The sequence below is a fragment of the Gadus morhua genome, chromosome 4 (assembly GCF_902167405.1).
Source record: "Gadus morhua chromosome 4, gadMor3.0, whole genome shotgun sequence".
NCBI classification, from domain to species: domain Eukaryota; kingdom Metazoa; phylum Chordata; class Actinopteri; order Gadiformes; family Gadidae; genus Gadus; species Gadus morhua.
The window spans coordinates 34,250,161-34,277,720 of record NC_044051.1 but is presented as its reverse complement, the minus strand read 5'-3'; the positions used below and the strand labels follow the sequence as shown (position 1 = coordinate 34,277,720).

At 43.0% G+C, this 27,560-nt stretch overlaps 1 protein-coding gene, 1 long non-coding RNA gene and 1 pseudogene across 2 annotated transcripts; 2 read left to right on the top strand and 1 right to left on the bottom strand.

The window, feature by feature from the left end:
* The first annotated feature begins 9,465 nt into the window (after positions 1-9,465).
* On the top strand, positions 9,466-12,229 carry LOC115542282 (zinc finger protein 431-like). Its single transcript, XM_030354521.1, has one exon. It carries the CDS (start codon positions 9,552-9,554, stop codon positions 11,382-11,384), a length of 1,833 nt encoding a protein of 610 aa, XP_030210381.1. The 5' UTR covers positions 9,466-9,551; the 3' UTR covers positions 11,385-12,229.
* A 1,259-nt stretch (positions 12,230-13,488) lies between these two features.
* Positions 13,489-15,874, bottom strand: LOC115542417 (uncharacterized). The gene is made up of 3 exons (XR_003976529.1): positions 15,517-15,874; positions 13,909-14,074; positions 13,489-13,770 (listed from the first exon to the last, which is right to left on the bottom strand). It is a non-coding gene; the product is annotated as an uncharacterized LOC115542417 (long non-coding RNA).
* Positions 15,875-23,930: 8,056 nt separating this feature from the next.
* Positions 23,931-27,497, top strand: LOC115542311 (E3 ubiquitin-protein ligase TRIM39-like; annotated as a pseudogene).
* The last annotated feature ends 63 nt before the right edge of the window (positions 27,498-27,560 follow it).

Below are 27,560 nucleotides of genomic sequence, written 5' to 3'. Positions count from 1 at the left end.
GCGTGTTGATGGAATGCACTTTCTTTCCCACTATTGACGAACACGTCCTCGTCTTTTGATGGCGCAATTATTTTTATTTTTTATAAGTTATATATATTTTTTTATAATTTATAATTTTTATAACATTTTATTTCGGGACTAATCGGATTATTCCTGTTAGTCGGGGATGTTATTGCATCGCGCATTAACTCCACAATAAGTTGAATACCCTAACATTTCGTCTCGCAGGCATTTTAAGATTCTTTGTGAATAGGTCTTACTGAGTTAGGAGTCCTCTTGAGGACTTTTAAGCTCTCCTAGACTTAGGCCCCGTCCACACGAAGCCGATTTCATGGCGAAACCGCAAAGGTCTTGTACGGTTCGGCCTTCCGTCCACACGAAGCCGGCGAATCCTCTGACCGAAACCGCAAACTTCTGAAACCACCCTCGGGGGTGGTTTCAAATCTATCCGGTTTCGTTTTGGTTTCGTGTGGACGCCTGAAACCGACTGAAACCGCAAACCATGACGTCATCGCCCCACCCCTCGACCTCCTAGCCAATGGCTCTTAAGCCCGCGGAGTCTCAGAAATCACAACAAAAAAGATGATGGCGGACTACAAGCTTGTAATCGTTCTGCAGCCTATCATGTCCCTTGTTGGGTTGCTAAGCCATTATTTATTGAGAATCTAGTTCGCCATCGTAGAAGAGCTGTTTGTTTGTGTTGTTAGTGGTTCGGGGGGCAGCCTTTATGCGCATGCTCGCCTCTTCTTCTTCTGGATTTGTGTACCAGAAGCAGCGCCCCTTATGGGCCTGGAATGTTTACTACAGCGTTTCTACAGATCTATCCGGTTTCGCTTGGCTTCGTCTTTACGGAGATACTTCGAAACCGGATAGATCGAAACCGTAACGGTTTCGCCCGTTTCGGCTTCGTGTGGACGGGGCCTAAGGTGCTACTTTTAGTCCTAAAATACTTTGTGAATTGCTCTTAGTGAAAAAAGTTAGGAGCCCTAAATTTAAGAGTGACACGCTCATTATTTTTAGGAGTTACTCCTAAATTCGCCAGTTAGGACCTACTTTTAGCCATAAGATCCTTTGTGAATACGGCCCCAGATATTGAGTGGTAAACTCGTTTCGCTCAGTAAGAACCAAAAAACGAATAAACGAACTGAAATATTGATTTTCGTTTTTTTGACAAAACGTAGAAACGAATCAACAAACTGAAATCTTGATTTTCGTTTTCTTGTCAAAACGAAAAAACGAAAAAACGGCTTGTTTTCTGGTTTCTGCTTGCGTCAATTATTCCCAGAAAACAGAGTAATAAAACGTACCTTGCTCCAATCACCGAACTGACCGCTTCTAAACTCGTGCACGAGAATTGACGTAATCCATAGCAACGGCGCGTCACTCTTAGGTCACTCTTTGTGATTTATCCTTAGTAAGAGTAGCCTAGGTCTCAGCGGCTTTGTGAATAACTTTTAAGAAAAAACTCCTACGTAAAATGGTTTGGCGCGAGTTAGGAGCACTCCTAGCGGTAAGATAAAATGCTTTGTGAATACGGCCCCGTCTCCCACTCTGTTCAAATAAAAGTGTGCTACTGCTGCAAAGTCTCTTTGCTTTTGTCTTTTCTTTAATGCATTTGGAAATTACCTTTAGTGATGTTAACGAGATCTTATAAATGGCCTAAACACATAAAATGTGTATAAACAGTAGATAAAACACACTGATACAGTCGTTTGCAGTAAAGCACCACATCTCATACGAGTTGTATATAAGTTGGCAGTTTACAAAGTAAAGCTGCTGCCTTTCGTTCTTTCAGCAGTGAATAAGCCAAGTTGGCAATTTAACGTCCTATAGACTCTGCGTTCTATATACGTTTGCTGTTATCAGTGTTTTACAATGTTTCACGTGTGTTAGTTTGATATTAAAATCTTTATTGAACCTATCGCATTTCAGACTCAAACGACGTCTGCTGCAGCTTTGTTCTCGTCGTCAGAAGATGATCCACCAGTCAGCACCAATGATGTCAACACCAGTCAAGCATCCTCCCTCTGGCCAAGCACAGTTTGTAAGTTTGTACAGCATATTGTCTCTAATTAAATTGTAAAACTACTGTAATCTGTTGAATTTAACATTGAAAATAAACCTCTTGTTTTACAGTCACCAGGCCTCAATACCAGTGCCAGTAGCCTTGAAGTTGGTGAAACCGACGAAAGCTATCAGCCTGAGTCAACCCTCACGCCCACATCGGCGTCGTCATCACAAGATGAATGTGTAAAGGACTGCCGTGAAAAGATTATTGGCAATTAATTCAGCCTCATGTCACTATTCAAATTCAAACATACTTGTGAGAATAGATGGCCCTTTTCTCTCGCATATTAACAGCCAAGTTAACGGTAATACACTATGGGGGAGGTGGACATGTCTGCAAGGAACAACAATCTACACAACAAAGTAGTCGATTGGCCTGGCCTTAGTATCAGACTCAATGGCTCCAGTAGGAATGCAAATGTGAACTAGCTTTATGGGGTCAGAACAGTTTCATTAATAATGAATGCACAGAGAAGGATTCACAAATGTATTTCCTACCCATTACACAATTCTTTCATTTGTGAATAAAAAATACAATGTATCCTATCTCCTGCTTTGTCGACACCAAAGTTCAACATTAGAGACTTAGAAGGAGGTAACTGATAGGCAGCTAACTCATAGTGCAATTTAGACTTATAATAATTAATAAAAATGATGTATGACCGTTATTCTGACAGGGCCTATTGTTTTCATCTAAGGAAACAGTAGCTTAGTAGCTCCGCTTGTGAAATGTTGGTCGTCCAATATTATTATTTCTCGAATATACACTTGGAGCAACACTACTACCTACTACAACAACGTGAATTTAAACCATTTATTACAAGAAATATAAACAAAGATATATGTAAACAATGAAACTTATAGTTCCTCCGGAGCGTCGTCAGCTTCTTTGTGCCCGCACTACTGGCCGTCCGGAGCTGGATATTTTAGTCGGATGGTCTGCACGACGCAAGTAGGTAAAACGACACGACAGCCTCGGCCCAATCTCTCGCCTTGCAGCACCCATTCCAGAAAGTCCCGGTAGGCTGTTAGGCGATATGGTCTAGACAAAACAATGAGCACACAGATAGCGAAAAATGTTCTTTACCGTTCAAAAATATGAGTTGGTTTCTAACGATACAAAGATTAATGAAAAGTGACATTACCATTCAAACATGTTCAATAAAAGGATAATAGAACGGGGAAAGGTTACCTCTTAAGGTTGGGGCACAGTGCACTAAATAAAACAATGAATTTGATAGGTAAACACCACACTGGATTATGTGAGGGGTGCCAGGTAGAGGAGACAGTGGAACATGTTTTAATGAACTGTAGTGGTTATGGGATGGAGAGGGAAAGTATGAAAAATCAATTGAGAGAATTGGGTATGCAGGAGTTTACTTTGGAAAATATATAATGAACCAAGTTGTGGATGCCAACCGCCGTAAAACCCCAAGAAAAAGAAGAAGAAAGGTTACCTCCCCTTTCTCTGCTTTGCCCGCCCAGAGAATTTGTCCCGACCGCCCATGAGAAAAGGAGCTACGACCGCGTGGGCTCAGCATACACATTACACACAGTTCTTTCCTGGAGAGACATCATAGCTTGCAAGCATGGCAGTTGCTCAGTGTTGGGATGTACAAATGATCACAAAAATGTATGTTTAGTTCCTTCATCCGAGCCTATTTTCTCTGGAAACGCGCCAAACATTTCACCGACTTCCTCAACTTGGTCCAATACAAAGCTCGACTTGCTGAACGTTTGGAAATGGAGTCCGGATCTGTACCAACTCTCCTCGGCTCAGCTACAAACCTCGGACAAGTAAGTCAACTACCTCTATATTATTGTGTTGCTTTGCTGTATATGGTTACCTTGTTACCCTAGCATTAGCTCTACAGCTACCAGCCCAGTTACTGTCTCTAATGTAAAGGTAGATGGCATCAGGTATGTGTGTGAATACACGCACTGTAATGCGAGTGTTGTACACTTCTGTTATTTGGATAACCGTTCTGTCTGAATGGGCACCTCTGCAAACCAGGGGGATCACACGAGAATGGGCAAAGTTCAGCAAAGGGGGTACAGGCACTGATCTCTGCTGCTTAGATACCAAGGGAATGTCCCGAATCTTTAAGAATGTCTGCTCACCCTACTATAAATGAATACAACTGTCTTTTTCCAGCTACGTGACCGCAGTAGTTGTAGCGTTTTCACAACCCTCTACCATCACCTCGTTTTCACTTTGAGCACTCCCCTCCCTCTACCCCTTAAAGAGCGAATTAGCTCTTTTCAGGCTGCACTTGAAAATAAGAATTTGGTTTTTAATTTGCTTGCCTGGGTAAATAAAGGTTGATAATAATAATGACCACCGTTACAGCTCGCAACTTACGGTCTGAAATGTGTCCCCGGATGCAGCATAACGTTATACATCGATCTGGTACGAGTTCACAGGTAGTGAGTTGCGGGTTGGACTGCCATTCCAGGGCCCACTCATATTTTCCCCATCACACCTGATTCAAATCAATGGGTTATTAGCAGATTTCTGCAGAGCTTGATGTAATTCTATTGAGATGATGCGATGAACTTTTCAGATAAACGAAATATGCAAACAAATAAATTATATAAATTCATTTGATCATTTCATAGATCTAATTTTAAGTATTAGGCTAATATAATTCACTAAACATGCTTATCTTATGTCTTCTTACAACTTGCACCTGGAATGCATACAAAGTAAATTGAGTACTAATTTTACCTTGTTGTCTCTACACAGGCCAGCTCATCAAGTGTTTACATTCAGCAGCTTCTCTCAAGGGATGTTGCCTGCCATACAGACCACCTGGAAACACATACTGTAGCCAAACGGCTATCCTTAAAGACTCTGCGGTCCCACTTTACAAGTGATGGTATGTACTTTCCACCCTGAGTACATTTACTTGATGTAGTAGATTCTAGGCAGCATAGATTCTAGGCTGATGCTAGACTCTAACTGCGCTAAAAAGCTCTTTGGAAAAGCATCATGACCAGCGCCCTGTTAAACACGAGTCAAACTTAGGAGTTGCATTTCAAAGATGGAATCAGTCAAGAGCCCAGAAGGGTTTCAGGACAGATGCCACATGAGCTGTTTATTATTCTCAAACATCAATGAATTCACAATGTATAATTGTTAGCTGATCAGCTTACCGTTGTCGCTTGTTATTGTCAAAATAGAATGATTGGCTTGTCTCTCATGTTGTGCTCGGATCATTTTGCGCTGGTGTACGTTCAGTGTCCTCCACCTGGCCTCCGCTTGAGCTTTGAGTCTTGAGGGGAGGGTGCTGGAGGAGACATCCCTCTCCAAAACTCTGAATCTTTGTCTGCATTACACATTTTAAACCCTCTGTGTCTGCGAAGCCTTTAGAGACCGTAGCACGCAGCGCAGCGCCACCTCGGAGATTCTGGGTGTGGGCAGCCCTGGCTCCTCCCACATGTCCAGTCACAGCGGGGAGCTGATGATCCTGAGCGTCTACGGTAAAGGGGAGGGCCCACTGGTGGTGGACGGCCATGACACCCTCTTCACCGCGTCAGAAGTGGAGGCCCTGAACTCGCTGTCTGCGGACCACAGCGCGGCCAAGAGCCTGGAGCGCGGCGAGCGGCTGGTCTGCCACGAGGAGCTGAGTGTGCAGGTTGGAAATCATCTTCTTATTCAGCATCCAAATGAGAGGCGTCCTCTGTTACAACTCCAGCACACACCCTTAGAAAGCACACTCCTTTATGATTTAATGAGTCATAAGTGGGGATTAAAAACTATTCTGTGCAAATGAAATATTGTCTTGTGTGTTTCCTTCTCTGTGGAAAGCAGCAGACCCCAGACACCATTTCAATCAAGGTTGAAGAGGATATAGGTGGAGGAATGCCCGCTGTAGGTAAGTAACACACATTGCATCCATGCAAGCAAACAACCTGGATAAACTGAGAATGTACTCGATTCTAACTGCGCTGAAAAGCCTGGTCCTCTTTGGAAAAGCATCATGACCAGCGCCCTGTTAAACACGAGTCAAACTTGGGAGTTGTATTTCAAAGATGGAATCAGTCAAGAGCCCAGAAGGGTTTCAAGACCGATATCACATGAGCTGGTTTATTATTCTCAAAGATCAATGAATTCACAATTTATGAATGTTAGCTGATCAGCCTACAGGGTAGGACACGTTGTCATTTGTGCTGTGCTCCAATATCCATACTTCAATGAGTTCCCTTAAACGTAGTACACTATCCGTACTCGCATGACTTGTCTCTCATGTCATGTTGTGCTCAGATCATTTTGCGCTGGATTTTCGTTCAGTGTCCTCCACCTGGCCCCCGCTTGAGCTTTGAGTATAGGGGGGATGGTGCTGGAGGAGACATCTCTCTCCAAAACTCTGAATCTTTGTCTGCAGTACACATTTTAAACCCTCGGTCTCAATGTTACATAAACATTAGGGCTGTAACAATAAACCAACTCACGATTCGCTTTGTATCAAGATTTTTGACCCACTGTTCGATACATCCCTCGATTTTTTTTAAATCTTAAACAACACTTGTATAACAATAAACTTAATGTAACATTTAATAAAAAATATTTTGGAACACTGATCAGATTTGAACAGAAAGAATACTATTAATGCATCGCTACATTAATAAATAAATAACCAAAGATTGCTGTTGGAGGATGCTTGCAGGTAGGCAAAAACCCTCAACTAGTTTTGTGGTTTAGTCAAATATCCTATTATGGATTCTTATTAGGCTATGTAGCTTAAATAATGACATAATCAGGCCGTATAGAATGCAACATGTTTAATAGCCTAACTTTCAAATAGATGGGGAAAAAACATGAACGTCTGATTCGCGATAACGAGGCACTGTTACGAGTAGCGTATGTATGTGTGTGAGTGAGTGACGTCAGCGAGTGAGTGGACGAGTGAGGAGAGCGAACGGTAGTGTGTGTGTCTAGTGAAGAAACAAACGAGTCCGGTAGAATAAAGTACCCATCCTGTCAATAATCGGTGGCCGCTTCATTCCGACCTATAAGCAGACAACTGCCGTTCAAAGCACACAAAACAATAGAGACAGGATCACACGGGCTATTTTTTCGCATTTGTCCCACTCTGGATAAATGTCGTTCATATCGTATAGGAGGACTTCGCAGGCTGTGGAGAAATGCAATCCTCCGTCGCCACGGAGAGCTGTCATCACAGAGAGGGTTTCTCGTCGCAGACTTACGGCATTGATAAGAGGGGGCGGTGTCAGCAGACTATTACTTAGACAGATTATTAGCAAATTTCCATCTGACAATTTGACCGGAGAGTTAGAAAGGGCGTATCGTGCCTTCTCACACCGCGAGACGGGTTTGTGGTTTTGAGTGTCATGATTCCGGTTTCGATATGCATATCGTTACAGCCCTAATAAACATGCATTTAAAAAGTTTATTTCATGTGTACAAATACACACTTCCTCCTTTTATGCAAACAGTGTATCAATACGATTACTTGGTCTTTTTTTCCTCCCTCTGCAGAAGACTGTGATGCCTTTGGAGACCGTAGCACGCAGCGCGGCGCCACCTCAGAGAGTCTGGGTGTGGACGGCCCTGGCTCCTCCCACATGTCCAGTCACAACGGGGAGCTGCGGATCCTGAGCGTCTACGGTAAAGGGGAGGGCCCACTGGCGGTGGACGGCCATGACACCCTCTTCACCGCGTCAGAAGTGGAGGCCCTGAACTCGCTGTCTGCGGACCACAGCGCGGCCAAGAGCCTGGAGCGCGGCGAGCGGCTGGTCTGCCACGAGGAGCTGAGTGTGCAGGTTGGAAATCATCTTCTTATTCAGCATCCAAATGAGAGGCGTCCTCTGCTACAACTCCAGCACAAATCCATAGAAAGCACACTCCTTTAGGATTTAATGAGTCGTAAGTGTAGCCTGGCTATTGCCAGACTCGTTGGTCTGGGGAAGCTGCTGTCATTGTCTTCAGCACAAGAGGCTTGATCAACTTGTTCAACTGACTCTGTACGCAAATGTCTGCTTGCCGTCGCTTCCCTTTCGTCATTGTGTTTAACTAGCCAATAGGGTGCCAGGGGGAGAAGCCAACTTTGTGATTGGCGCTGTTGCACCAAAATTGTACCACCTACGTAATTCGCGTTCGAAACATTACGTCATCGTTCGACACGATTGTCCGTTGCTAGGCAGGTTTCAAAAAACGTTCGCTGATGTTGCCAAAGAAGAAATAACAGTAAATAATAGAGTAAATAATACAGACAACACTTTTTTTTACTTTATATTTGTAATGTATTGAATATAGCTAGTAAATTGAGCGTTTTAAATTGTATCATAGTCTAGCTAGCTTGTGTTAATACACTCAGTTTACTAGCTAAATGCCATTTAACAATTACGTCCAATGCAAATATAAAGTTAGCAACGCTAATAAATGTCATTTGTAAAATAAGTGTTATCTGCTTGATGTTATTTCGTCTTGTGACGCTCAATGAATGAGCGCAAATGTTTGAATATTCATGAACCTTCCTACGTCATCGTTAGACGCGATCGTCCGTTGCCAGGCAACGTTCGACGCGATCGTCAGTTGCCCGGCAGGTTTGGAAATTTCGAACGCAGATTACGTAGGCGGTACAAGTTTCGCCCCCAGTACAATTTGGGTGTGACAGCTTCTCCAAAAACGTATCGGAAGCAGAAAGATATGAATTGCTCTTCTCCAGACCCTTCTACAGGGCGAATTCAAATCGCCGTCAGAACAAGTTGGGGGAACCCAGTCTATCGTAAATGGGGATTAACAACTATTCTGAGCAAATGAAAGGAAATGAAAATGTGTTTCCTTCTTTATGTGGAAAGCAGGAGACCCCAGACACCATTTCAATCAAGGTTGAAGACGATATTGGTGGAGGCATGCCCGCTGTAGGTTAGTAATACACATTGCATCCATGCAAGCAAACTGACCTACCAACTGAGAATGTACTCCATTCTAACTGTTCTGGTCCTCTTTTGAAAAGCATCATGACCGGCACCCTGCAAAAACACAAGGACTACTATACAGTTTATAGTAGAATGATTTACATCTTCTTCATGGCAGATGTCAGGAATGCTGAATCCGCTCTGATTCCCAGTATAACTACAGTATTGGTAAAGCAGGTGATCGGAAACCACAGATGACCTGGGTTGTGTCTTGATGACCTCCCCACCTCCTTAAAAGGTGGAGACGTAGCGGTGCCTATTCAGCTGAAGCCTTTGACCCTTTACCCCCCCAAGGGGAACAAGGGAAATGCATAATAAACAAAAAGACGTTAGAAAGAAAGTGTCAAAATATACTTCTTCTAATGCATCAGTGTGTGCAAGTACATGCTGTGTCCCTTTGTGCAAATAATTAATTAATACCATTACTTTCTGTCTTTGTTTTCCTCTCTGAAGACGACGGCAATGAATTCAGAGACTGCAGCACGCAGCGCGGCGACACCTCAGAGAGTCTGCGTGTGGACGCCCCTGGCTCCGCCCACATGGCCAGTCACAACGGGGAGCTGCGGATCCTGAGCGTCTACGGAAAAGGGGAGGGCCCACTGGCGGTGGATGGTTTGTGGATGGTTTCTCCCAACAATGCCAAGATGATGGTACACATGAGGACCCGACCAAACAAGAAGCCGTACGGGTGCGGCCAATGCAAGAAGCGCTACATACGGGAAGACTTCCTGAAGATCCACATGAGGACTTGCTCTCGGGAGAAGCCCTACAGCTGTGAACAATGCACGAAGAGCTTCAGTCAGAAAGAAAAGCTGAAGAGCCACATGAGGACTCAAACCGGGGAGAAACCCAACAGCTGTGACCAATGCACGAAGAGCTTCAGTGAGCTAAACGTACTGAAGAGCCACATGAGGACTCACACCGACGAGAAGCCCTACGGGTGCGACCAATGCATCAAGCGCTACAGATGGAAAGATTCCCTGAGGATCCATAAAATGACTCACTCCGGGGAGAAGCCCTACAGCTGTGACCAATGCACAAAGAGCTTTAGTCAGCAACACGAACTGAAGAACCACATGAGGACCCACACCGGTGAGAAGCCCTACAGCTGTGACCAATGCACGAAGAGCTTCAGTCAGCTAAACGTACTGAAGAACCACATGAGGACTCATACCGACGAGAAGCCCTACGGGTGCGACCAATGCATCAAGCGCTACAGATGGAAAGATTCCCTGAGGATCCATAAAATGACTCACTCCGGGGAGAAGCCCTACAGCTGTGACCAATGCACGAAGCGCTTCAGCCATAGCTCGTCCCTGAAGATCCACATGAGAACGCACTCCGGGGAGAAGCCCTACAGCTGTGACCAATGCACTAAGAGCTTCAGTGATCTAAACGTACTGAAGAGCCACATGAGGACTCACACCGACGAGAAGCCCTACGGGTGCGACCAATGCATCAAGCGCTACAGATGGAAAGATTCCCTGAGGATCCATAAAATGACTCATTCCGGGGAGAAGCCCTACAGCTGTGACCAATGCACGAAGAGCTTCAGTCTGCAAAAAGTACTGAAGAGCCACATGAAGACTCACACTGGGGAGAAACCCTACAGCTGTGACCAATGCACTAAGAGCTTCAGTGAGCTAAACGTACTGAAGAGCCACATGAGGACTCACACCGACGAGAAGCCCTACGGGTGCGACCAATGCATCAAGCGCTACAGATGGAAAGATTCCCTGAGGATCCATAAAATGACTCACTCCGGGGAGAAGCCCTACAGCTGTGACCAATGCACGAAGAGCTTCAGTCAAAGTAACGAACTGAAGAGCCACATGAGGACTCACACCGGTGAGAAGCCCTACGGATGTGACCAATGCACGAAGCGCTTCAGTGAAAGTGGAAACCTGAAGACCCACATGAGGAGTCACACCGGCGAGAAGCCCTACGGGTGTGACCAATGCACGAAGCGCTTCAGTTCGAAAGGCATTCTGAAGATCCACATTAGGACTCACACCGGCGAGAAGCCCTACAGGTGTGACCAATGCACGAAGCGCTTCAGTTCGAAAGGCATGCTGAAGATCCACATTAGGACTCACACCGGCGAGAAGCCCTACAGGTGTGACCAATGCACGAAGCGCTTCAGCCAGAGCTCGTCCCTGAACGTCCACATGAGGACTCACACCGACGAGAAGCCCTACGGGTGTGACCAATGCACGAAGCGCTTCAGTTCGAAAGGCATGCTGAAGATCCACATTAGGACTCACACCGGCGAGAAGCCCTACAGTTGCGACCAATGCACAAAGCGCTTCGCTCGGCATGACACCCTGAACTTCCACATGAAGACTCACACCGGCGAGAAGTTTAATTTCTAACGCAAGGTTAGTTTTATTTCTAACATTATGGGAATCAGGCCCTTTGTCCAAAATTCCAAACTACCACTTCAAAGGGATTATTTGACGCCTGTATCCAGGTGCTTTTTTTTTTCATCATGATTAAACGCTTTCCAACTTTGATTCGCCATGTTTTTATTTTTGAGAAATTATGTCTGTGATGAAGAATGACTTAGTTCTCGGACACTTCTGACTGCAAAACATTTGATTTATTTTTAGAGCTTAATCATGGGAAGAAACAGGCAGCAAATTGACCAAGCATTTGTTCAGTAAGTTGCAAATGCAAACTATCTTAATGCCTTTTAATTCGAGGGGACGGGAGGTATCTCTAGGTCCAAGGAGAATGTATATAAATTACTTTAAATTGATTAATTATATAAACAGGGTTCATGTCATTTGTATACAATTGTATATTGAAGTTACGTTTTGATATTTCCACAACTATGTCATTACCTCTACCTTGGTTATTAGAGAAAGCCTGCAAAGTTCACCTGTGAAATAGACTGCAATTAAACCCCACATTATACATGATTGTGTTCATTTCACTAACCTTTTGTCATGTCCTTAATGCCAACTACCTCTTGTTTTGACTTTCTAATTGCTGTCTTTCTACTGCCATTATTTTCTAATTCATATCTTGTACCACAATAGGCAATCGTGGTTGAAGAGGATCCACTTAAAAAGGTCCCTGGTTAAATGTCTAGATCTCAGTGATGCTTGAGTCAGTTCATGCAGGTCCTCCTAGAGTGCAGCATTATTCTAATGGGACAGAGTCGGAAGATTCCTAGCATTGGTCACCCTTCACTCCTTGTTTGCCGTGGCGGCTGGTGATCTGGGGCCGTATTCACAAAGGATTTTAGGGCTAAAAGTAGGTCCTGACTGGCGAATTTAGGAGTAACTCCTAAAAATAATGGGTGTGTCACTCTTAAATTTAGGACTCCTAACTTTTTTCACTAAGAGCAATTCACAAAGTATTTTGGGCCTAAAAGTAGCACCTAAGTCTAGGAGAGCTTAAAAGTCCTCAAGAGGACTCCTAACTCAGTAAGACCTATTCACAAAGAATCGTAAATGCCTGCGAGACGAAATTTTACAAGAGAGTCTAGCTGCAGACATCCACCCACACGCTCCGGACATCCACCCACAGGCACTTCCGCTGCAGACAGAAACATCCACCCACACGCCGGAAATCGGATAATAAAAAATAAAAATCGGAAAATAAAATAAAAATCGGGCGTTACGATGTGTTTACATAAATGAAAGGGCGTTAAGTAATGTGTTTACATAAATGAACGAAATAAATTAAGTTATAAAATCGGATAAACGCTTCCGGTTTTGGACAGAAGACCTGACACTCGCTGTTTACTTTAAGCTGGAGCTTATGGCTCTTCTCTTTCTGTAAATACACACATCTTATTCAGATTCCCTGTGTTATACTGCAATCATCTCAATTTAATATTTGATCGGACACAAACTGATACTCGTATTGTAAAGCTGAAGGGCATCAGAGATTGAGGCTAATAATTATTTTAAATACTATGTATGAGTGGACAGGAATAGTTAGAACAATTCCCCTTTAGCTTCACCTTTTCTGACATATTTGTATTAGGTCTAGCTATGTTACATTCTGTTGTCTTATTATCATAAGGTTCGACTGCATTCCAACATAATTTATCATGTTATTAGCACTTTTGCATTCCTAAATTCTTACTCTGAACCATCATTCATTTAATATCTGGCTCTAATTGTCTATAATGTCTTACCTTGTGCTGCTGGACCACCTTATTTGCCCATATTTAAATCCGACAAACTCAAGTCTGTGTTTTAACTTAGCTCTGTGTGTAACCAAAGTGAATAAGTAAAGTCATACAAAAAATCAATACATTGTAAACGTTATAACACTCAACAGATAACTGAACTCAGAACCTCAACACACACACACACACACACACACACACACACACACACACACACACACACACACACACACACACACACACACACACACGTGTGTGTGTGTGTGTTTCTATGTTTTTCTTATAGAAAGTTAATTTACAGTGCGGGCATTTTCCTTTTTTCAAACCAGTTGTACTTTTACTCTGGGCAGCAGAGACGGCAGAGGAAGACACAACAGTTGAAGCTTGGGGAGAAGGAGCAGTCGGAGCTGGAGAGGTGGTGGCTGTCTTGACTGTGATGGGGTTTTGATTGGATGTATGGACGGCAGCGGAGGTGGAGGGACTGTCTTGCGTGTTTGTGCAGGACTTCAGGTGTAGATCCATAACCGACTTCCTGATGATCGTTTTGCCACAAAGGGGGCAATGATAATGTCCCCCATCCCTGCAGCTGAGGTTGCACCTGCATATCTTTTTGTCTAAGATCAATTCAGGCAAAAGATAGAGGAAAATGAGTCAGTGACTTATAAAAGTAAGCAGACACACATTCATAAATATTGTCTACAGACATATACACATATATTCTTATATTCTTTCTACACACATACATATATCACCTTTAAATGTAATGGAATGTTTTATGTGGGATTCCAGGTGGCACTGAAGCTTCGTGTTGATGGTTGGTTTGAAAGTTGGGCATAGGGGGCAGTGGAAAAGTGTGCAGCAAGTTGTGCAGCGTTTGACTTCTGGCTTTGAATCATCCGTAAAAATCGAGTGATGCATCTACAAAAGACAGAAAAAAAATGTTACAATTTATGTTTTAATTGTAGAAACAATTAAGATCAAAGACGATAAATTCTCACAGCACAGCAAACTATTTAAAGGGCGGTAATTCAGTAGTGGTTGTAGTCTAGACAAATTAGTCCCATCAGAGCATCAACTTTAACTATTATTGGCATATAATTAATGATGAGATATATTTCTACCTCATACTGAACTTTACATCTGTTTCTCTCTCTCATTATATGTTTTATGAACTGTCTGAGCCCCAGCACCCTATTGACTGGGGGACATTGAACATTTAGAATCTGAGACAGGATAGTAGGCTATTACATAACAGTAATTCATTAACTTTTATCCGTTTTATTACATTTTTGATCTCTTTTACCCCTTTTAACTGAACTAAGTGCTATGATCTCTTAGTTATAAACAGATTGTATGAACTAAACAGGCAGATCGAATATGTAACGATCGATTTTGTCTATAGAATGATATCACACTTCTCAGCCACCGCTGCGGAGATGAACAGCTGATAGGTGCAACTCTAGTTAAAGCGAAACGAGCTGCGTCAATTCAATTCGTGGTAATTATTTTATTACAACTTAACTCTGTTAAGACGGAGTATTAGGGCCACACGTGAAGAAAAAAAATATTTTTGCCGTGACGAGATTAAAATCGACACGTCGACTTTAATGTCCACATGTCGACATTAAACTCAAAACGTCGAGAATCAAGTTGAAACATCATATCGACTTTAATCTCGACGCGTCCATTTTCCGTTCCTCTGTCAGCACGCAGACGCTCCGGGCATCCTCCCAAGCGTTCAGCGGATGACACGAAGTAGTCGGGAATAACCCTGGGGTCATTGTTTGTGGTGTAGGCCTCCATCCAAACAATATAGCGACTAAAACCTTCAATGCAACCACTGATGGCAATGCCGCACTACTACAGCGGATGACTACTTCGTGTCATCCGCTGCTAAAGAGATTAAAGTCGGCATGAAAATTCAACTTTATTCTGGACCTTTCGAGTTTAATGTCGACGCGTCGATTTTAATCTCGTCACGGCAAAATATTTTTTTTTCTTCGTGGGGCCCTAATAGGCCTACTCCGTCGTAGTTTTGGACTACAGATGACTGTCAAAAGTCCAAATCTTAAAATCGTTTATGCTCCCAACACATCGACAAATCTCTAAAATCGTTTAATAAGACCGACTATAGGCTACACAACGTTTGCAAAAAACATTTGCCTATTTTACAAAAATGACACCTAGCTAGCGTTTGCCACCGTCAGTGTGGATTAAAACAACAAATGCTTCATATTGGTGTAACGTTCTGTTATTTGTTTGATGAAAAAATCTAAACTTAATGAAACTAATAGATCGGAAAAGAAATGCAAGTCTCGTGCATTTATAATTGTATCGCTGTGTTTTGAATAGTCACCTACCATAACCTCCAAGTGCAGCTGAGCCGAACGTCACATCTTCGAGCAGTGAGTCCCGTTGTTACACCGAATTCTGCGACCCACCGAAAAGTGTGACCCGAGGGGGCGCTGTTGAATAATGTGCAAATCGCGCTCCAGACATCCACCAGCACGCAATTTCCGGCGTGTGGGTGGATGTTTCTGTCTGCAGCGGAAGTGCCTGTGGGTGGATGTTTGGAGCGTGTGGGTGGATGTCTGCAGCCAGACCCCTCTCAAATTTTAGGGTATTAAACTTGTTGTGGAGTTGATCGCAATGCAATAACGTCCCAGACTAACATCCGATTAGTCCCGAAATAAAATGTTTAGCCATAGCCTACTACGTTATTTAGCAACAGGTGCAATGCAACTTTGCAATGCCGACGATTTAAAAATATCGCAACCATCAGTCAGCCGTGCCATAAACTTTCCTTTGGAAATTCAACAATTAAACAGGATCAATGCCAACTTCATGGCAATTGCAGGTATGCCCGGTGTGGTCGGTGCTATTGACGGGACGCACATAAAAATAATTGCGCCATCAAAAGACGAGGACGTGTTCGTCAATAGGAAGAAAGTGCATTCCATCAACACGCAGGTTGTTTTTGATGCAAATTTTAACATAGCCTATTGGATGTTGCTGCAAAGTGGCCTGGATCTTCAGCTACCCTTGATTCGCGCATTTTAATGGAGAGCGTTCTGAGGCAGCTTTTTGAGATCTACCAGTTGGGTGTCACTTGCTGGGAGACAGTGACTATCCATGCAAGACGTGGCTCTAGACACCCTACCTCAATCCACAACCGGGAGCACAGTTAAAGTATAACATGTAAGTGATTACGCATATTACGCTTCGTCCTACGTGTAAAACACATCGTATTGGCTCTTTGACGCCTTTTATTTGTTGAATCCATATTTATTATTGTTTACTGATTTCTTCCATATATGCTAGAGCACACAAAAATACATGAAATGTTGTGGAGAGAGGAATTGGGCAGATGAAACGTCGGTTCATGTCCTCCACGGCGAAATACGCCTCACCCCAGAGAGAGAGGGCAAGCACAGTCATTAATGTATGTGCCATTCTACACAACCTCTGCAAGCGGAGGAACATTCCACAGCCAGACGATGATGATGATGATGGCGATCACCATGACAATGAATTTGGCCGGCATTTAGGGATCACTTTGAAAACACATTTTAGGTAAACACCTTGGCACAAATCAGTCAACACTTGTGTAGTTCATAACATTTATTTTCTTTTAAATTTTACGTATTTTTATTGTTTGCTTTCTTTCTCTCTTGAACGTGCAGGCTACAACGTCATTATCGTGGTCTGCACAAAATAGTCATCATGCGTGTATTCTGCTAACTGCACTATAACTACTTAATAGGAATTCATTTCTAGCCTATGCTATTTCCTTGTTTTTCGGTGATTCAGTGGGCTCGTCTGAACAACCAATCAGAGCAAGGTACGTTTTATTACTCTGTTTTCTGGGAATAATTGACGCAAGCAGAAACCAAAAACCAGCCGTTTTTTTTGTTTTTTCGTTTTGTCCAAAAAAACAAATCAAAATTTCAGTTTGTTTATTCGTTTTTTGGGTTCTTCTTACCAAAACGAGTTTACCACTCAATATCTGGTTTCCGCCGGTGGGCGGGTCCTCTTGTTGGCTAGCGTGCTTCGTTGCCCTGTGCTCTTCATAATAAAAGTTCTTCCGTTTGATAATGTCGACAAAAATATTACTGTATTATAGACACTAGCAGACACAGAGGACCACACCACCCACAGTCAAGACTGACACGGCTTCAAATAACAATAATAGTTTTCATAATCATTTGAAAATGAGAACTTATGAAGTTATGATGACTTCAGTGCAGTTGATGTTTAGCCACAGTTAATACATGCAGAGCAGACCTGAAATCGCTGGCTGCTGAATTCCTCACAGCCTGAGAGCTATGAGGAATACAAGTGATCACAACACATTTCTGACAGCTGAAAATTGCGCATTTGTTGACCTTTATCCATTTAAAGTAAACAAATTATTTTTTCTTGTTGAAAGATATTTTATATTGTTTTCATATTATTTACTGATGGTGTTTACAGAATGCGAGTGCGTGTTATATTGAAAGCGAGGCTGAGTGTGCCTATGAATATAGGCTACAGTGAGTTTTTTAAGGTGCTGTACAAGCAAATCATATTGTCTACTCTGCAGGGACGTGCACAGGGGGGTTGCTCAGGTTGCTTGGGCAACTGCCCATATGCCCTCCTCGACTCACGTTGCCCTTCCGAGGAAAAAAAAATATATATATTTTTTTTAATCATTTAATGGATGCAGAATTTCATGTGGGCCTAGATAAAAAAAATCGCCACTCGAAACATTTCATAAAGTATGCGTAGCCTCATTCAATTCCGTTCGGGCACTTAGACATTAGAGTGAAAGTCAGTAGGGGGAGGGCAAACTCTGCCGCGCGGCAACAGCCGCTTTTGCCGCCTCCCCTCTGCCGCCCTTCCCTCATTGAAATGAATGGAGGCGGCGAGTTGCCGCGCGGCGTGTGACGCTTTACGTAGCTGCAGCGCTGCACGCGACCGGAACACCGGCACCTTTGAGACGACTGCCTTGATGTTGTCGGAAAAGGTGAATTTGAGATGTATAACAAACAAACAATCGTCATCACGTTTTATGAAATTAATTACAATCTTCATAAATCCAGGCTCAGTTTGCCACGTAACGTTTAGCCTAAATAATCAGACAGCTAGCTAGCTTGCAGACAAGCAGCCCGTTATCACTATAGTCTACACATTTTTTTTTGATAGGCAAACTAAGCTACATGTCTGCTGATAGTTAGTTTCTAACATTTCGTTTTAACAAGAAGAATAAATGATGGAAGTAATGCATCACATGAATTCTTTCATTCAAAATGGTTCATGCCTAAATCTTATCACTTTTTTGGGTATTGTTTGTTATTGTTAAGTGAAGCCGAAATGCCCAGTGAAAAGAGGAGGATTCAGGAGAGAGAGAGAGACAACTAAAGGAGGCAGCAAAGAGGAGCACATCACTACAGGGTGGGCTACGAAAAAGCCATACAGCAGGTGGGACAGAGACTTTGCATAGTGATAAAAAATTATACCGTGTAGACTAATTGATAAATTAATCAGACTCATATTTTAGCCTACTAATGGCAATTTTTCATAATTACATTACATTTAAGATGAGGAGCAGCCACAAGCCTCCAGATACTCTGAAAATGTGGACCAGGAGGAGGCACATAGGGCAGGTAGGCCTAAGTGCTGATCACCATATATGAGAGGACCATGCTAGAAAGTACAGGGTTAAAGAGCTGCATGGGGGGGGGGGGGGGTTGCCCTTTTTTCAGGTCAGAGCAACTGCCCCTCAAAATTCCTGTGCACGTCCCTGCTACTCTGTACAGTGACAGGGAGTGTAAAGTAACCTACTTCATTCAATATCGAATAGGCTACTGTAGCCTACACTATGTACAAATGGTTTTGCTCATGGCAGTTGTGACAGTCATTTTAACGTGTCAGCAGGCAAGCTTCACTCATTCCAGGATGCATTATGCGTTGTCCTGCCTACTTGGAACATGTTTTGGAATGGATCTATAGTAGCGTATAGAAATTTGCTCATAACAGGCCAGCTGGAATACAAAGCAAACTCTTTGTATTGCAGCTGTTTTTTTTGTGATGTTTTATGATGTTTCAATGTTGCGTTGGTAATGTGTTAGACAGCTTAGATGTTATGTTTTGTTAACCTGATTCCTATCCCACTCTGTTTAAGTAAAAGTGTGCTACTGCTGCCAAATCTCTTTGCTTTTGTTTTTTTCTTTTCTTTAATGTGTTTGGAAATGACTTTTAATGATGTTAACTAGATCTCATAACTGGCCTAAACACATAAAAAATGTGATATACCCTATACCGTTTGACTATAAGACCTCTATAAGAATCTCTATTCATGTAGTCAGTCAATGATCAAACTAGTAGCATGAATAGGAATTACAGTCCAAGCGGGTTAGGCAAGGCAAGGCAATTTTATTTTTATAGCCCGTTTTTACAAACAGTTTGTCTCAAAGGGCTTTACATAGCATGAGCATCATAACAACATCCTCTTCCCTTAAACCCTCACATCGACTGAGTAAAAACTCCCAGGAAAACCAAGGGGAAAAATTGCAGTTGGTTCAGACTGGGGATGGAGCTGTGGAGAATATGTGGAAACACAGAGAGACTGCGAGACGCCAAGGCCAAACTACAAGGTGCGAAAGGTGAGGGGGGGGGGGGGGGGGTCTGCCTCTCTGACCCATGGGGAGAGCTGGTTCCACAGTAAAGGAGCCCAGTAACTGAAGGCTCGACTTCCCAGTCTGTTTTTAGAGATAATGGGAGTCACTAACAGACCTGCATTCTGGGAGCCAATAAAAATCTTGGATAAGTCATAATAAAGGTAATGATTCATTATTGTGCATTTAAAGATGTATATTATTACATTGCAGCATTATTTGGGGATGACAATACAAGACTTCCATGAATGTGCATTTGAAGGAGTTTGCTTTGTATTCCAGCTGGCAAATTTCTATAGGCTACTATAGATCAATTTCAAAACACGTTCCAAGTAGGCAGGACAAAGCATTATACATCCTTGAATGAGTGAAGCTTGCCTGCTGACATGTTAAAATGACTGCCACAACTGCCATGAGCAAAGAGCAAAACCATCTGTACATAGTGTAGGCTACAGTAGCCTATTCAATATTGAATGAAGTAGGTTACTGTACACTCTTTGTCACTGTGCATAGTAGTCAATATGATTTGCTTGTACAGCACCTTAAAAAACTCACTGTAGCCTATATTCATAGGCACACCCAGCCTCGCTTTCAATATAACACACACTCGCATTCTGTAATCACTGTCAGTAAATAATAATATGAAAACAATATAAAATATCTTCCAGCAAGAAAAAATTATCTGTTTACTGTAAATGGATAAAGGTCAACAGATGCGCAATGCAGGGCTCTCCATTTTTGAACTGAGTTCAGAGTGAGATTTTGTCGGGGGGGGGGGGGGGGGGGGGGATATATTAATATGTAACTGCATACACATTTTTTCACAGACATGGTGACTAATGTATGATAGTAGGCCTTATTGGCCCTTAACACTAATATTCAGACACAACACTGCCTCAAAAGGATATTGGTCTAAGCAACACCAGTAGAGGCATATACTTTCCCTGAACTTTGCAAACGTTGCAAACGTGCAAAACATATATTATATTTACGCGGCATTCAGTCCAATGCTTAAAAATATATCTGTGCCATTCAGTAGGCCAATGCTGTGGTAAAGTGTGCAAAGTATGAGTATGAATATTTGATGGAGTATGACGGCCAACATAATAAGACAATTCAAATACTTTAATAATTAGCCTTTTTTCTTATTCGTATTGCATGCTTATTAAATGTATGCTCTGTTTAAGTTCATCTCCCTCGAAAAGTAGTTCCCTTTAGAACTACGGTGAATAACGTTAGCTCAACTGTAGGTAACGCGTTTCTATAGCAACCACACAAGGTTGCAACTGATCACTAGTTTAAACAACGTAGTTGTTACATTCGTATCAAGTCAGCTTTAATGACGATCGATCAAACATGCACTCCTTGGTTTATTTTTACAACGGACCTCATGTTTGAAATGTATGTGATAGAAAACGATACAAGAGGCGTATTGATCTTCTGTGCTCAGTCAGCAGCAAGTAGAACCGACAAATCAGCGGGCAATATGCCGGATTAATGCACCCCTCCCAGCCAATCAGAATCGAGCATTCTTAAATGAATTAGAATAATCAAATATAATACACCGCCGGAAGTTGTGAAGAGCCCATACAAGTAAACTGAGCATTCCATTGCATTGAGAAGACCAGTGTAATAAGTATGGAATATTCACAGAGAGGCCGGGCAATAAATAGTTTGATATGCCCGGCTCGTGGACGGCTTACCGGCCGAGACGAAGTCGAGGGCGGTAACCTGCGTTGATTACGCGTCCCCGGCGTAATCAACGCCTATGTCCAGTCCTCTATTCCAGCAACTTCAATGTATTTTCGTTGTCATAATAACCATTTGCCAAAAGCTTTCATTGTCAGTAAATGATATCTAATCATATGCATTTTATCATGGTCATGCACTCCTTGGTTTATTTTTACAACGGACCTCATGTTTGAAATGTATGTGATACAAAACGATACAAGCGGCGTATTGATCTACTGTGCTCAGTCAGCAGCAAGTAGAACCGACAAGTCAGCGGGCAATATGCCGGATTAATGCACCCCTCCCAGCCAATCAGAATCGAGCATTCTTAAATGAAGTAGAATAATCCATAATAATTGTGGTGGGTACAAAATGAATCTTGACGAAATCTGGTGGGGACGCGTCCCCAGCGTCCCCGGCGTAATCAACGCCTATGTCCAGTCCTCTATTCCAGCAACTTCAATGTATTTTCGTTGTCATATTAACCATTTGCCAAAAGCTTTCATTGTCAGTAAATTATATCTAATCATATGCATTTTATCATGGTCATCATATACTGTGTTATATAAAGCTGATAACTTATCAATCATATTAAATCATCATGTCAATCTGTCATACAGCATACAATCAGAACACCACTTCCGTCATATCAATGTTAGTTGCGTTGAACAGCGCTCATCAACGGGTAGTCAGTGCATTCGTGTGGCGACAAGCAGTGCATAATGTATAATGCAACAATGACTATATTTGCCATTCGCCCACTTACAAAATAAACTGCAATTCCCACTGGATTAGATGCTTCATGAACCACCTCCAGAACGGATGCTTGTTGACATTGTGTCTCTGTTAGGGATATTGTTCCGAATACCCCTATGCATTTGTGTGATTTATTAGCCAGACAATAATGTGCCCTTAACACTAGGTGGGGACACATTCCATTTTTTTTACATTGACGCATACTCGCATATCGCTCTAGGTCATTCCACCATCTGTCGTTATTACCGATTACCGAGACGGTCGCCATTTAGCCACCCGGCCGATTACGTCCGCCAGGCAGAATTAGCTTATCGAGTCCCATTATGCTTGACACCCACATTGCCGCATGCAGCTATATTTTATCATTATTATTATTATAATTATATTTTTATAGTTATTACTTTTTCAAATTGAATTGAGGATTTCATTGTTACTTTGCATACTAAAATACACTTTGAATAACACATTAAATGCATAATGAATTGTCAATTGCATAATGCAATAACTTATTGAATTGCAAATTGCATTGTCACTTGAATTTTGCGTCATATATGCTTCCATAGGTGCCTTTTAGATACGTGCAGTCACGTGGTCGTTCACCGGTAGAAGGCGGTGGATATCTGCGGTTGTGTAGACTCTACGGTAAAGGGGGGTTGGCGTGTGGTGCTCATGGGTCAGATATGACCGTCTCTCTGTCTCTCACCTCAGGGTTCCCCGGCACTGCCGAAGCAAACCACACGGCTCCACGTGGCGCTATAGTTGGTCCCACCACCGCACCGAGAGGGGAGGGAGGAGGAGAAGCTTTCTGTCTTCTGGTTCTCTGTTCTGTTGTTCTCTGTTTCTTAAAGGTTGGTGTCGCTGGTCGACCGTTGCTTTAAGAAAAACACGAGCTAAGAAAGAACAGAGGAGGAACAACCCAAAAAACAAACCTGCTGGACCTGAGTGAAGGAGTGTGTGTGTGTGTGTGTGTGTGTGTGTGTGTGTGTGTGTGTGTGTGTGTGTGTGTGTGTGTGTGTGTGTGTGTGTGTGTGTGTGTGTGTGTGTGTGTGTGTGTGTGTGTGTGGGGGGGGGGGGTTTGTGTGTGTGTGTGTGTGTGTGTGTGTGTGTGTGTGTGTGTGTGTGTGTGTGTGTGTGTGTGTGTGTGTGTGTGTGTGTGTGTGTGTGTGTGTGTGTCATCTGCGGACTCGTAATCACACACATTTATACATTTATGAGGTTTAAGTCTAGGAGATAAGCCTCATAAAACGTCCATTGTTGCCTCAATATCAAATCATGAACCATAAAATCACATATAACCTGGACACAAAGAGAGAGGGTCGGTTTTATAAAGACTGGTGAAAGAAACTCGCCTCAAGTGTTGGAGAATCCCTCTTCTGGGCTCTGTCTCTGGGTTCCTTCCCGCTGGCTTTTTAGTGGAGGGTTTCCTTGTCCTATAGAGGGCTTAGGGCTCTCCCCCTCTTTCTACCTACCTAACTCTCTGTCTGTCTGGCTAGTACACATCTATTCTGCAGATATATCATAGTGTATTTGTTTCTGGAGGCTCAGATTGAGTATTCAAGTTGTGAAATGTATCAAACACAAGGTGTGTGTGTGTGTGTGTGTGTGTGTGTGTGTGTGTGTGTGTGTGTGTGTGTGTGTGTGTGTGTGTGTGTGTGTGTGCATCAGAGATGTTCACAAGACATTCGTTGGACGACGACTCTCAAGTCTTTGAGCTCCATTCCAAGTCAAGTCTCAAGTCTTTGAGGGGCAAGTTCAAGTCAATTCTCAAGTCTTTTGCCACAAGTCCAAGTCAAGTCTCAAGTCTCTGGCCATCTGGTCTGGTAAGGGATAATGTATACAACACCGGACATTATCGAGAGAATAAGGCTTATTTACAATAATGATCGCAGACGTTCTATGCATTATTCTGCTTATTATACGGCTACTTGCCAAAACAAGAAAAGTAACTTCACACTCTGTGTCTTTTTACAATTTAATTTTTACCAGCATTCGTAGTGTTGATCAGCAGAGAAATAGTCAGCCAAAGACGTTGACGTTGCTTAGCAACCAAGGATGCTGGGGTTGATAAGTTACCGGACTACTTGCGGAGTAATACGACTGACGGCAAAAAAATCCACTTTCCTTAACAGCGGTCATTGTATTCTTAGCAATATGCTTCCAAAAAAAATTCACTGCTGGAAGTTTTGAAGGCCCATGCAAGTGAACGGAGCATTCCGCAGCATTGAGAAGAGCCGTGTAATAAATAACGATAGTCACATACATTATTCGATATTCTACGTGACTCAGACTATTCAACTATTCGGCGATCGTTGCCCATCCCTAATACAAATACACGAATGAACTTAGATTTAAAGCTATAATTGCATGACTTGACGAGTCTCGAAGCTCGAGTCCGAGTCAAGCCTGAAGTCTTTTGGGTGGAGTCACAAGTCAAGCCTGAAGTCGCCGTTTGTGCGACTTTAGTGCGACTCGAGTCCGAGTCTCAGACTCGAATCCCCATCTCTATTGTGTGTGTGTGTGCTTTAGTATTACGTTCTTAACTACCCCCCAGAACGGAAGTCTCCTGATGAGTGGGTCTCAATTTCCCATCAGGCAGAAATGTTGCCCGGATAGCCAGATAACAAGGACCTTAACAGCTTCATTAAGGCATCAGCATTGTAGAGGTACTGTCTGAAAGACCCGCCCCCAAAAGTTTGTACTTCCTCAAATTCCGAAATCCGTAGCCCCCTAGCCAGGAGGGACACAGACTCCTCCACCCACTATTTTCTCATTTTCTGAGGCTCAATGCACACCTTGATAACAACTAGAACTGAATTACAGATACCAGTTGTGCGTCTCTGAATAGTGAATTTGTTGGTCTGGTTCGTCTGCCCTACCCTGAGCCACGTGATGCAGCTGTTTCATGAGGTTGAAGTCTGGGAGATAAGCCTTATATAACTACCAGCGTTAACTCAATATTAAAACACAAACCATAATAGCACATATAACCTGGACCCACAGGGATAGTGTTGCTTTTATTTTTATTTATTTTTCTTGACTGTGGAGAAAATTACCAGCATCAGGACAAGTCAAGTAAACTGTTTTTTAATATCTCTTAATCCCAGTTTAAGTGGCAAATCACCATTAAAACACCACAAAGTGTCTGGTTGTGCACCGGCCATTGGTCTGTGTTTTGTCACACATTCTATTTTCAATTCTTTTTTAAAAACACATCAACGCATTTGAATTACAGCGCATGAATGCCCCCAAAGCCAGAGTGTGGAACTTGAACCGTTATTGAACTGTGTCCGTGGGGGCGGTGCCAGCTGCCAGGGGAGGAGCCAGGTGTTAGGGAAGGAGAGGAGAGGACATCTTGTTAAGGAAATACAACTTAAGGTAATAATAAGGGAATCATTTTGGAAAAAAATGTCTAAGAAACAGAAACCACAAAAAGGTGAGTAAAAAAGCACAACTTTGAGAGAAGTTAAATCCTGTTTACAGTTATGGAATAACAAAAGTAATGGTATTGCTCAATACATAAAGCTTGTCGTCTGCGTCTAGGAATGGCCTCTGCAAACACTTCCTGGTCTGAGGAGAACTTTTCATGTTCCATCTGTCTGGATGTGTTCAGCAGTCCAGTTACCACGCCATGTGGACACAACTTCTGCAGAACCTGTATTACTACGTTTTGGGATGAACAAGTCCAGCACAAATGTCCTGTTTGCAATGACCTTTTCAACACAGGACCTGATTTACGGGTCAATATCCTCTTATCAGAGATGGTTGATCGGTTTGGAACTTCTGTACGAGTAAAAGAGCAGCCTTGTGTTGGACCAGCAGAAGTTCCCTGTGACGTCTGTACTGGGACCCAGCTGAAGGCTTTGAAGTCCTGCCTAGAGTGTTTCATGTCTTTCAGTCAAACCCACTTGGAGCCACATCAGAGAGTTGCAGTCCTGAAGAAACATTGGCTGGTCGAGCCTATGGACCGTCTGGAAGACAGGATGTGTAAGAAACACGACCGACTTCTGGAGCTCTTCTGCCAGACTGAACAGGTGTGTGTGTGTCAGTTCTGCACAGAGAAAGACCACTGGTCCCATCCTGTTGTACCTTTAAAGGAGGAATATGAAGTGAAGATGGCCCAGCTGGGAAAGATGGAGGCTGAAGTTCAGCAGATGATCCAGGAGAGACAAAGAAATATTCAGGAGATTAAAGACACAGCTAAACGCAACCAAGCCAATGCAGACAGAGAGATTGCCGATGGTGTGCAGGTCCTCACCGCTCTGATGCGCTCCATTGAAAAGTGCCAGGAGGACCTTAACCAAATGGTTAATGAGAGACTGAAATCCACAACGAAACAAGCTGAAGACCTCATCAAAAAGCTGGAGCAGGAAATAGAAGATTTGACCAATAGAAGCTCAGAGGTGAAGCAGCTCTCGCACACTAAAGACCACCTCCACTTCCTCCAGACCTTCAGATCCCTGAAAAATCCTCCACCCACCTGGGACTGGACGACGGTGGAGGTCCGTCCTCCGTCATACGTAGGGACCTTGAGGAGATCCCTGGATCAGCTGGAGGAGACACTGAACATGGAGATGGAGATGCTGTGTGATGCTGAACTGAAGAGGGTCCAGCAGTATGAAGTAGATTTGACTCTGGATCCTAATACAGCTGATCGCCATCTCATCTTGTCTGAGGATGGGAAACAAGTACATAATGGAGGTGTAAGGAAGAAACTCCCAGACAACCCTAAGAGATTTACAAAGAAGATACATGTGCTTACGAGGCAGAGCTTCTCCTCAGGGAGATTTTACTTTGAGGTCCAGGTTAAAGACAAGACTCAATGGTATTAAGGAGTGGCCAGAGAGTCCATCAACAGAAAAGTAGAGATCATAGTGACCCCTGAGAAAGGTTCCTGGACTCTTTTCTACTACAAGGATGGGTTGATATTCATTGATAACCCTGTTGTCCGTCTCCCTCTGAGAGCTGAGCTCCAGAAGGTGGGGGTGTTTGTTGATTATGATGAGGGTCTGGTCTCCTTCTATGATGTGGAAGCCAGGGATCATCTCTACTCTGCTACTGGCTGCACCTTTACTGAGCCTCTCTATCCAATCCTCTGCCCAGGCCGCCATGATTATGAAAGTAACAACTCTGCCCCCCTGATCATCTCACCTGTCAATCAAACAGACTAGGACCTTTGTTTGATAATAAAATAATCAAACAACCAAAACAACTAAGGTTGTTTCCTGAATTAGAATTTCTACCGTGTGAGATCTGAGAGAACT

Coding starts and splice junctions, on each gene's coding strand:
- LOC115542282 (XM_030354521.1), top strand. CDS start 9,552: ATGGCCAGTCACAACGGGGAGCTGCGGATCCTGAGCGTCTACGGAAAA.